The 12,979-nt window shown below is 32.5% G+C and overlaps 1 protein-coding gene across 2 annotated transcripts in view; it reads left to right on the top strand.

Annotated features, from left to right (window-relative positions):
- The window catches only part of LOC128216967 (uncharacterized), a 56,823-nt gene that overhangs the window by 13,872 nt on the left and 29,972 nt on the right, over positions 1-12,979 (top strand). Inside the window, exon 1 of one of the 2 annotated variants that reach the window (XM_052923732.1) lies at positions 7,048-7,175. The exons of the other annotated variant lie outside the window; for it this stretch is intronic. Within the exon in view, the coding sequence (XP_052779692.1) occupies positions 7,154-7,175 (22 nt within the window). The 5' untranslated portion in view covers positions 7,048-7,153. Of the gene's footprint in view, positions 1-7,047; positions 7,176-12,979 lie in introns of those variants that run through there. 2 annotated transcript variants of the gene reach the window in all.

A 12,979-nucleotide genomic window follows, 5' to 3' on the forward strand; every position in this document is an offset into this window, starting at 1 on the left:
AACAACCTAGAATGAAAAAAGGATATATAAACGAAGTGTATATATGACGTATGAGCCAAGGAGACATCGTATCACGTTTTTACACATTTCACATGAACTTAATTTTCTCGACAACAATAACTGAATGACTAACAAAAATGATATTGCGCTGCGAAAGTGTTTTTAAGGAATAAAAGTAAGTATATTGATAGTGTAGGCAGCTCGACTTCAACATAAAGAAATTGCTAGAGAACGCAATGGCAGTTTGGAAGCTTTGCTTAAAATGGAATGCAGGAATCGCAGTCACTATCGAAATTCAAATAAACGATGCCATGCTTATAAAATATATGGGTTTGTTGTCATGTTTGCGTATTTATCAAGAGGTCGGTTTCATAAAACAAGTAAGCTTGATTATTTAATTAAGCAGAACATTGACATGTTTCAAAGAAACTAACGATGATATAAACATCGTAGATTACTTTAACATGGCCCGGTTCAAAGTTTGTACGACGAAAACTATTAAAATATTCCCATGTAATGGCTTAATCTATGAACTCATATACATACATTTAATGAAAGGTAACGAAGATTTAAAATTAACATTGTCAAAAGTAAGGAAATACTTTTCATGTTCGTTCATAATAAAACATTGTTACTTGCATTTGAATCAGTGTTCTGTTAGGTCAATTTCTAGCGAAAGAGAAGACTAGAAGCATATAATCACGAATTGATTCTTCTGTGTAATCAGTATAAAGTCAGTCTATTTCTATTTCGAAATGAAACACGTTTGCGTTGACAATCACACATAAGTTGTTGGATATAAACATGGTATGTGAGAATTTATTTCAACTTCTCAAAAGTTTAATGGTGATTATCTACAAATGTACAATTATTTTTAGAACTTCAATCTTCCAGCAAGGAAATGTTTTTTTTAAACTTACAAATGCTAGACCTGTATACGTTTGCAGCATTATTTCCATTCCAAACATACTTTCTGGCCTTAAACTCGTTCTTTAAGATTTAAAGATAAGCACATATTGAACGGGATTGACAAATGATAAATATTTCAATGACAATTAGAAAAGATGTTGATAATTCAACGTATTTACATACTTATCATATCTGAAACCGAATTGCTGAGAAAAACGTCATAAGGTAGACCAGGTTCATGTTAAAAAAAAAGAATGTTGAGAATTTCTATTTACATAAATAATCCTCCGAACAGTTGACGTTTGGTTTGGAACGCTCATGAGTATTACCTCTTATTATTTCAACATCGATGTTTTGCTTTATTTTATTGGAGGCTTTACAGAATACTAACCTCTACAAAAAAGAACGTCGTTTAAGTACTATCCAGACATTCCCATTTAACAGAGAAGTCTTGTGGCGGGATTAATACCACATACATACACGATCCATTTCCAAGATAAGAGACTGTACAGACTACCTGTCTTGGTGTTATTGTTTACCAGATGCGGCGACAGTTGGGAAAAACGATCAACAGCCAATCATTCTTTTTTCTTCAAAAATGCCAAGGGTATTTTTTCTTTGTTCGACATTTTTGTTGTTGTTTCGATTTGCTTTAAATTTTGGTACATTTAGCTTCAAAGGTAGAATGTTAAACTTACCTATGCTGTGAATCATTATTTTATTAGGACGCTGAAACAGACCAGTTCATATAACACTAACCACTAGTATGTAAGGTATGATGATCGCATGCCTTTTTAACCGGATATCAAATATTGAAAGACGTTGTCAATAACTTGGAAGATGACATACACTATGTATAATATATAAGATAGTAAACACTCTTTGTCATGTGTTCTATAAATTGTACACAAATAGCATCATTTACATTGGAATCACACTGTTTTGTTAGCGTTGTTTTGATATCATTTAAACAGTTCAATATTTACAATTATTTTGCACTTTTGGTGGAATTTTGATATCATATTTTTAACCCGTATTTTCGTCTTGACTCAACAATGGATTATCTAGCATACTTTCTGACCTTAAACTCGTTCTTTAAGATATGAAGATAAGAACATATTGAACGGGATTGACAAATTATAAATATTTCAATGACAATGTCCTTAGAAAAAATGCTGATAATTCAATGTATTTACATACTTATATGTATTTACATACTTATCATATTTGAAACCAAATTGCTAAGAAAAAAGTCACAAAGAAGACCATTTACTTGTTCAATATCATAAAGGTGAGCATTTCTATCTACATACACAAATCCTTCAAACAGCGGTCGTTGTGTTTGAAACTCTCACGAGTATTACCTTTTATGTATTCAACATGAATGTTTTGCTTCTTTTTTTAAATTATTGGAAGCTCTACAGAATACTGTAACAATACCCCTACCAAAACGTATGGCTTTTAAGTGCTAAGCCAAATTAAATTCAGACATTACCATATAACAGAGAAGTCTTTTGGGGGATTTAATGCCACATTCTACGATCCATTTCCAATATCAGACTGTATTGCCAACATGTCCTGGTATTATTGTTTACCAGATGCGGAGACAGTTTGCAAAAACGAACAACACCCAATCATTCTTTTTCTTCAAAAACGGCAAAGGCATTTTATCTATGTTCGACACAGTGTTGTTTTTTACATTTGCTATAAATGTTGGTACTCTTAGCGTGAAACGTAGAATGTTAAAGCTACTTAGATGCAAATAAAAATTATATTATGATGACGCTTAAACTGACCTGTTTATATAGCACTCATCACAGGTATATAAGGTATGATGCTCTTAATATGTCATTTAAAAAACGAAGGAATATCTTGGTAGACGCTTTCAATAACTAGGAAGATGATATAAAAGTATGTCATATCATTTGAAGTATTAAACACTCCTTGTCAAAACAAATGACTGCATGGGTTGGTATTTGTTCTTTAAATTGTACACATATAGCACTGTTAAAGAAATTATCATTCACATTGGATTGAGACTGTATTATTCCTTTTGTTGTAGTATAATTTCAGGTTTCAATTCTATAACACTTAATTTGCAATTTTGGTGCAATTTTTGATATTGTAAGTTTTAATGGATTTTCGTGTGGATTGAACAATAGAAGATCAATGGCGCTTGGTATGCCATATTTAATAGTGCGGACAAAGCACTATTTTATAAATTTGTTAACATGTGAATTAAGCAGTTGATGTAACTGCAGCAATAAGACTAGATACAATGTGCTTATATCAACCTCAGATATACTGATTACTAAAAAAACAAACACAAGCGTTGCCATGGAAACACCACATGGTATTGCCATCGGAGACCCACTGGTATATTATGAATAAATTGAACTAAATATGTATTGTTTGCCATCCAAGTGTGACCTTTTCGTAGTACAAACCATACAATGGTGGTCTTTGAAGAAGTTGGGTTAATTTAAATAGAAGTAAAAAAATATAGCTGAGAATGTTTTCAATTAATGTATGTACTGACATATCTTCAGCCTAATAATTTCAAAGTTTGAACTACAAGTCAGCATTCGAATGGCTGAATCATTTAGCAAGTTCTTATTGCAAGAATGCCAACGTAACACAAGTGTTTTTCCGATACGTGTTTATGTTGAATTCCATCCAAAACCTGATAAAACACATTTACATTCATTCAGTACTTGATATAATACCAACATGCAAATTAACATTTTGTTATCCAAAAACAAGGTGCATATTTTAGAATGTAATTCATCCGTGTAGTATTGTACTGTCTATCCACTTTGCATTGATATCTATGAATATAAATATGGATCGGACAATGGTATTGGTTTGTTTATGCATTTAAACAAGTTTCAACAAATCTTGAGGTGCAATATTTTTGAGCTCATAACTCAATGGTATTGAGGAGTATAAGGGCATGCATTTGAAGATTACAATATGTAACGTCATCTATTGGAAACTAATTTGTAACAACATTCAAAATAAAATATGTCGATACAATCGACATATAATGTATGAAAAGCACTGCTGCTGGTACCTTAATGGCATACATCACTTCAATTTAACGCGTTCTTGAAGCCTCCAAGTTCAATGTTAAATGAGTTTTGCCAACATATTCCTTATTTGGAATTCTTGAAAGAATGTCAGATATCTAAGTTGAATTATGCATTAATGTAATATGTTTGGTTATATTCAATACCTAGACATCGCTAATGTGTTTCTTGTATCCTTATTCTGCCATTTAATAAAGGATTCCAAATACTGTCACGTTCACAAATCTTGAATTGTATTACATGGTTATTGACATTTTCTCACCTTTATTCATTACGCTAATTAGATCAGGTATGATAGCGAACGTATTCATATCTTCATCCCTGACAAAGAATTGGTGCATGTTGATACATACTTAACATTACCGGTATGTCAAATAATTACCAAGGAATTTTAAAGCTTTCGACTTTCCTACACTATTTCGCTTTGCTATGTGATTAATTTATTTAATTTTATGGGTATAAACGTGTTTAACTACTGAAAGTCTCACCACGGCTTTTATTGAAGTGACACTCTTATTCAAAACCAATACATACACATGTATAACAAACATAAATTTTGACTGATAAACATTAAACTACTAACTAAATAATGCATTTATGGAAAATGTTTACTACTGTTAACAAGATTGTAACCGTGAATTTATTAGCAGAAAGTGCAAAATATATTAAATGATTGGTGAATGCTAAAAGATTTACTGCAGTCTACTATAGTCTCATAAGGTAGAGATAGCGTGTTCGATGCGCATTTCTTTTAAATTAAACTCGGTTCACTTTATAAGAACCATTGTTTGCGACATTTATTCTTCCTTTTTAGAATATTAAAACAACAATATTAATTGTGGTAAATCTTATTTGGGAGTAAGAGTGCATCATTAAACAAATCCATCATACAAACTAAACTATGATTATGTTATAAGAACAGGGATGAAGGTTTACTGTTGAACAATGCAATCGGGTCACTGCCTTTGAACGCTCACTGAAAATAGGTCAGGAGCTCACTGGGTCTTTAATCAGTTAACGCTATATTGTGCAATCATCAACAAGTACTGCCCAAGTTGTAGCGGCATGGTGCGGCCATCACAGTTAGCTACGTTGGGAAACGTGACAAAAAATGGCTTCAATGTGAGTAAACGTGGAACAGTATGGCTAAAACAACTTGAATTTGATATTTTTATTTTGGACATTTGCGTTTTGCCCCTGTCATTGTGCCCGGTGTGATGTTGCAACGTTGTAAGCACGTGCTAGCCACCACCTTGCCTCGTGTAGTCCCGCCTTAAAACAAAACGTCGCTGAAGCCACGCTCTAGCCTCAATGTCACCATCTGTATCACGCAATGCCTCCCTGCTGCCGCGATACATCCTATCTTCAAGCGAACATTATCTTGAAGACAACTATTTCCGTATAACAACATAAGTTCAGCCTATTGTTTATAGCTCTAGGAATAAAAACATAATTGTGTCAACATGTGTATTTCCATTTTAAAATTATAGAACAATGTATTTCGAAGTGGATAGTGAGGGCAATTACATCATATAACAGAAAGCAACCAATTCCAGAATGCTAGGCGTGTAACAAAGCAACTGTCTTGTTACTAACAAAACTCATTCGTTGCGGGCACATACACCACTCCTGCATGGCCAGTATCACTCTTACCCCGCATTAAAACAGCTTTGGTTGCAGTTACAAGTCAAATATTGCCGACACCTAATACTTCATTTAAATAGGTTTATTAATCATGAAGAATTTACCTTAGTCATTGATAATCCTCCTACATTAATGATAATTTACAATGCAACACCTTGTAAACTATATATGCAAAGTACATATACTTTTAAAGAAAGAACTTTATTAGAATGGCCAAATCAAGACTTGTGTATCAGTTGTAATCAATGTAGTTTTTGAATTAATGACATATTGTGGATTGGAATCCTTAAAATGTAAAAATCTTTATAAAAATGAGTTAAAGTTAGTGTACCATGTTCTATGAATAGCAAACGAGGGTCGTTGAAATGTGCTCAGACATTGAGTAATGCAATGAAAAGCAAAACAATGTTATGACATCATATGTATTCATACTTTGAACATTGATATAGCACATCGTTTGAAATCTAGGTTTCCCATAAGGCATTTGACACCTGTTACACATTGTCCAATTCATGAAAATATAATAGTGAATGTAATTTCTAACAGTTGCATTTTATTATTCAATCATCAAAGTGGTAATACATATAAAGGTTTTACCAATAACATTACAACAATTGTTTACATCCAAAATAAAAAAACGAGTCCCTTTAACACTACAATATTTGACGATTTAAATACTTATATCCATACATAACATTAAAGTTCCATAAGAAATGATATGGAAACAACAATATTTATTGTAATTATAAAGTACACAGTAAAATATGACTGGTTATTCGCAATCTCACGTATGTACTGTATGGAAGGGAAAAGGTCAAAATTCCAAACCGCGTATTGAAAGTGTTAATAATGATGTTGGACATTTCATTTCATATGTCAAAAAACCGTGACGTTAACTTGACAACCAATATTATTTTAAAATAATTTTATATTTTGGATAACATTTTAATTATCCCCCGTTGATATGTCTGTCCGCCATTCACTTGATCAGCACCTACTGGCCAGAAATCACTTAGAGTTGTGATGCCTCGAGTTCCTGTGCGGTTAGGACTGTAATAGTTTTCAGTGTTGCGTTGGCTGAACAATTGCTAGAATGAATTTTGTGGTTACTGCTCTATTAAATCAATCGGGGTAGAGCTAGGTTGAAATACAATCTACATAGAAAGGGCAAACGTTTGTAATGCCATTGTTAAATAAAACGGTTAACCTCGACCTTTTACTAATAAACACGTGGGGTCATCTAGTGGTCCAGTTCTATTATTTCTCATATTGTTTGTTCAGCATTGAAAGAGTAGGCAGACCATGCGTCATTTTCGGAATGATATTGATGATTACTTGTATTCTATTACTTTCCATTATCCATGTTTTGTATTGGCAATCGCCTTAGACGCACACTAGCGCGGCAGTTTAGTCATAAATTGAATGACAAGACACCTGTCTCTATGGTTTTAGTATTCTTATACTTGTGTGTACAGGAATTGGAATTGTGAAAGTATTGTTTGGATTTAAGTATGAACGTGTATTTTGGTTTAGGTAAGCATTTGTAAATTTTATACAATTGGTTTGTTTAACAAAATGCGCTCCAAAACAGTTTTATATTCTTGTCAAACATGTGAGGCAAAATCCATAACGAGTTCGTTATTGGTAAAAGGTACCTAACAATTCTTGATAAACATACCAATTATTTATATATATATATATATATATATATACATATATATATATATATATATATATATATATATATATATATATATATATATATATATATATATATATATATATATATATATATAGTATTTATGCACTGTGCTGTTTGTAGAGTTGTGTGCTGTTCTATGTTTCTTGTTTGTGAATTTGTGTTCTATGTCTTTGGCGTTGCCCATCGCCACTAAACCGGGTTTATGTTTAAACTTTTTGCTACTGAGCATGTTTCTGTAGCTTTTTGCATATATATTGCAACATGAACGTACGAGGTTAGATGATTTTTAAAATTTAGTCTTTACAAACTAAGCTTATAAAGTTTGTATTTAGATAGTATAGTTTTAGATGCTTACATGCCCGACACCGTATAAACTGTGAACTTCAAGATAAAAAAAACACTTAACCATTGCAATCGGATGTACCTAAAAGCAGCCAGTTTTATTTGCAGCCATTCCCGTTGAAACTATGAACTATTTTCAACGCTTATATATATATGTATATACATATTTCTCTTGTTAACCAACTGTTAGAATGGTAAACAAACCCGATTGTCCCACACAATGCTAGAACAACATAATTGACAGACTATTTTGATTGAAATTTCTATATTTGTTACATCATCTAGAACAATACATTACTATCACTGTGGTCATCCTCATCGTCATCATTTTGTACGTTTTCATCATAATTCAGTGTACAATTTGTTCCTAGCGCCACCAAGACTAGACTACTTAACGAAACACCATTTTGTTATCTAATATGTAAGATCTTTACAGATTTTAGAATACATAACACAAACAGAGCTCCTCGGAAGCTTATTTGATGAATTACTGCCCTATAAATAACAGTTTTCAACACGTAATGTTGGTCAGATTTCAGAGTTAGGGCACGTTGACTACGGACCTTACCATTATATAAAAAATGTTGCCTGATAATGTCCAAGTATACTATATGGTCTCGTAATAAAGGGTAAGAAGGGCATGTGTCTTTGTTTTACTGTCCGCATATAAGGTATTTTATTATTATTCTATTTGGCTAGCTTCTAAAGTTCCCAACATTATCATCTTTTCATGAATGTACATGTGTTTACTCAAGCAACATTTGATAAGATCCGAACGATTTGAATAAGATGGAGACGAAAATATGTTTAAGGATGGTTCGCTGTGAAAAAGATTGGAAACATTGATCACTTAATGCCACCTTTGAGCTTTAGAGTGTTCGAAGCCAACGCTCGTTTTTTCTTTTCTTTTGAATTGCTTCGAACATTATCTTTGAATGTAATAAGAAACAATTAATCCATCATTTTGTCATTTTCTGGGACATTTTCTGGGATTTGTTGTTACGTATTATTTTGACGGTTCTATTTATATCCGCTAGTATTTGTTCAAATAGACGCATATGCTGATCTTGTTTCATGTTCTCGGGTGTTGCTCGTGTGGATTGAACAATGCAATATTTGATCTATTGTATTTTGTGTGTGCTATGACAATACAAAGAACATGTGTTGGCTTTGTATTGAATGTAAAAAAATATTATTATCCGGTAGTGCATCATTTCTTTCACGTTGTTTGGCGTAATTTTACCCATATTGATAAGTCCAATTAACCTTTTTCCGATAACCCGATTTACAAATTACACCTAAATGCAGTTATTAGCTCAACATTGAAATGAAAGAAAACTATAGCTGAATCTTTAATTGTTTCGTTCTCGGAATTGCAAATAGCTGTATTGTTTTTAACGAAACGAAATAAGGTTAATTATGTCTCGATGTGAAGCTCTAGAAATAAAATATATTTGGTTTCATTAAGGAAGTAAAAACTGTTAAAATGGTGTACTGTAATGTAATGCGCATACATTTGGTATAAATCTACACTCAAATGATAGTATTAGTTATCGTACAAAAAGGCTTGGTACCTAAAACAAGGACAAGACCAACTTTAGTGTTTGAAATCATCTTCTATCCAGTGGGATTGTATTATTTTCCAAAATGATCGATTTCATAAGTCAATGTTGTTATATTGGTTGAATCGCAAACCGTTTGACTTTCAAATAAGAGATTAATCATAGTAGTTATTAATTTAAAGTGCGCGGGTATTTGGCATAATGCTGTTTTACAAAATAAATCAATATACACATAAACTTCTTGGTTAAATGGTTAATACAGATGCAAATGAAAAAAAAACCGTTTTCGGAAAATATAAACTTAAGTAATATATGGAAATGTGTTGTTTCATCTTCATTCCCAAGCGCTTCATGTGCCATATGAATAGTGTTTATGTTGACAGGCGTATAAGAAAGCCCACGAGAGTTTTATTTATTCAAAACGAGAAACACTTAAGGTGGTGATATATTTCAAAATATGCAAACAATTTTATAAGTTTTTAAGTTTTATAAAATGGTCTTCCGAAAGGATGGCGTTTGCATTGTAAAAGGAATATTTTTGTTCAAGAAACATGGAACAAAAACTCTTCACTGAACACACTACATATATAATATATAAAACTGGGGGTGTTTATCAAGGATTGTAAGGTACCACCTTGGAATGGTCAGTTAAATGTAAATTTAAATGGGGTTTAAACTAGTTCGTGTGCAAAGTACTATGTTTATTTGTCGCTCATCATTGATATTAAGGAATAAAATATGGATTATTTGATGTAAGACAATTGTTGTTGTTTTTTCGAAAACAACCTTTTTTGTAATTTCACACTTAATCTGAAATAATGTTTGCGCTCACTAATTCCTTATTTAGAATTGTCGAAAGAAACATCGGAAGTTGAATTCTGTGTTAATGTGATTAATACCATTTTCATCTCCGACGTATTACTTGTAATCCTATTCTTCACTTAGATAAAAAGCTTGTGATATACCTTTTATCGGGATTAGTCAAGGGTGGTATTCAATATGCAGCATACGCCAATCTTATGGTCAAATATCATTGACTTCATTCATTGTATAAGTCCGTTATTTAGATCACGCAATCCAATTAGCTACAGCGTTCTTAGATCCAATAAAGATTGATATTGTATACAACCCGAAGCCTTACAATGCGCTAAATAGATCCGGCATGGTCGGGACCGTATTCCTTATACTACATATGGATGTGTCAAATTACTGATCAAACTACAAGTAAACCTTTCAAAATCAGATACAAGTACATACTCCTATCAAATTTGCTTTATGCACTGTATTTCTTTTCCGCAAGAATACCGCGTGTGTTTAACTGCACGTGGTAATGAAAATTAACAATGCTGAAATAATTTTGTCAGGCTAGTTGCTAGAAAAGCAATAGGCCATATCAGATCAAGTCCCTAGTGGGGCTCTAACCTTCGACTTTTCGCTCAGCATGCGGACGCCCTTATCGCTATTGAGATATTTGAAAATACAAGATCATAAAGTATTGTCGATGAGTATGTATACGATATATATAATCTTTGTGTAAGACTTTACACATATGACAAGGAATCAGTTGTAACAGCAGAATGTCATAGACAGGTGTTTGTTGCACATGCTAAATGGCAGCTTTTTTCTATGAAAAATTTACATATTCTTATATAAAGTTCTTGGAGACAAATACAGCTGTATTGATCAATGCAATTTCTTTTTGAACAAGGCGATTACTCCTTTTCTATGACTGCTTTTCTCCAGATATTTTATTAGAAATGCCTCTCTTGTTGCTTGAGACAGGTTTATTGTGCGCTTTCCATCGAGGCCAAAGAACAAAAGCCTACAATCAAGAACTGATTGACATAAAAAACAAATTTTATCTCCGACTATTTTAGTTTTTGAAATTAAACACGCAGAAGTGAACATTCATTGAACATAAAAAACCTTTAAGTGTTCAGTAAGTAGTATATAAGTATTCATTATTACCTTTGACAATGTTATTTATTAATTCCATTCGATGCAAGCATTTACGAATATCATCACGTGTTTCCTCTCTATAAACAAATGATCGTTTGTGGTAATGAAGTTAAGGTTTTGCACATTAACTCCGAACTTTTCCTTTTAAAGAGAATTGACATGTGGAAGCATTGCCAAAATCCTTGCACAACACAGTTCAAATATAAGATTGTAACGATATACCGTGTCTTTTTATTTAGTATTTTTGGACGAAATAGAGTTTGCTTGATTTTGATAGTTTATAAAGGTTTGCCAGTGTCTTTTGGCTACATCGCGACCTACTTGCATTGAATTGCCGTAAGTGAGATCCAGTGTGAATAGTGTAAAATACTAAAAAATTAACATCTTACTTAAGTTGTGCTTCGAGTAATGTTTGAATTATTTTGACAGTGTTTTTTGCCATGTTGATTGTTTCATACGAGAAAAATGTTGCCCTTTTCTGGTATTTACGGTTTTGTTAATATTCTAAAATACCACAAATTGATATTGTGTAACCTTTGGACTTAAGATTTAATTTGACATAATTTGAAATGATTCACGAGAGTATTAAAGTATTACGACTATATATCCTCACGTAATTGTCCAAATAGACCACTGAAGGATCTTGCACGTATTTCGCCTGCAATGTACAATAGAAGATGTTATATGAGCACAGGCTGTGGCAATATAAACAACAGCTGCCGGCTGAATATTTCATTAGGCATGAATCCAAATCCCCGGCAAAAGAGATAGAGTAACTGTTCTATGTAGATCAATCTTATACCGATCACCGATAACGAGAACCTCTTGGGTATACGACATCACTCTAATTTCAATAAAACCAATCAAACCATTCGAATCAAAGAAAGGTTACACAAATCAAGAAATACATTTTATCTTGTTTAGTGTACATTGATTTGTTCAATTTTGCTTTGATTTGTTGAAGAAAATAATAAAGGTCATTCCGTTATATCTGAGATCTGCTACAAAGTGACATTAGTTATAATGGACATAACTTGTATAATATGTATAAAACTGACGTTACGAAAATACAGGGCTTCCATATCCTTATCCGATCCCATACTTGTAAGTCCATAATTGACCTTCAAAAAATTCGTTCTGATTTTTTAAGGAAAATAATGGTCCTTTGATGAAATATTGAGTATACATGGATATGAATATTTATACAAGGGTAAACGTTATTCTTGTTAATATGTGAATCAAACGAACGATAAGGTTTTGCTTCAGACATTTGTAATAGTTTCCATGTTCGAAAAGGCTTCTTTTCTTTATGTACAATATTGTAGAAAATCAATCCTCATTAACCAAGTTATTTAATGTTGAAGAAGACTGTAACCCACGAAGTTGAGTAATGACAGATCCCACTGTCGCCTATCACAAATCGTTTGTCTAATTAAATGGACTGCGCATAGATATTATGAGCATGATTTTGCCAGGACATTGTGTCGAAGCTGTCAAAGCAACAGTTTTGTCTGAAATGGAAGTCAATATAGAGGGTTGATGTACAGCGACAGATCTAGAACGTTCTAATTTATTGTGTGAGGTTTACGGCGTTAGAACAGCATTGTTGTCAGAGTTGATTTTAACTATGTTTACATTCAAACCAATGGGAGCTCAAATTTATCGTGTTGCATATGTGGCCTTTTTGTTGTTATTGTTCCAAAATAATTCAATCTTAATAAAATGGCATATTATGTTAGTTGCATATTTAATTGTCTTACATCGCTTCTGCT

Source organism: Mya arenaria, chromosome 14 (assembly GCF_026914265.1).
Source record: "Mya arenaria isolate MELC-2E11 chromosome 14, ASM2691426v1".
Classification (NCBI taxonomy): domain Eukaryota; kingdom Metazoa; phylum Mollusca; class Bivalvia; order Myida; family Myidae; genus Mya; species Mya arenaria.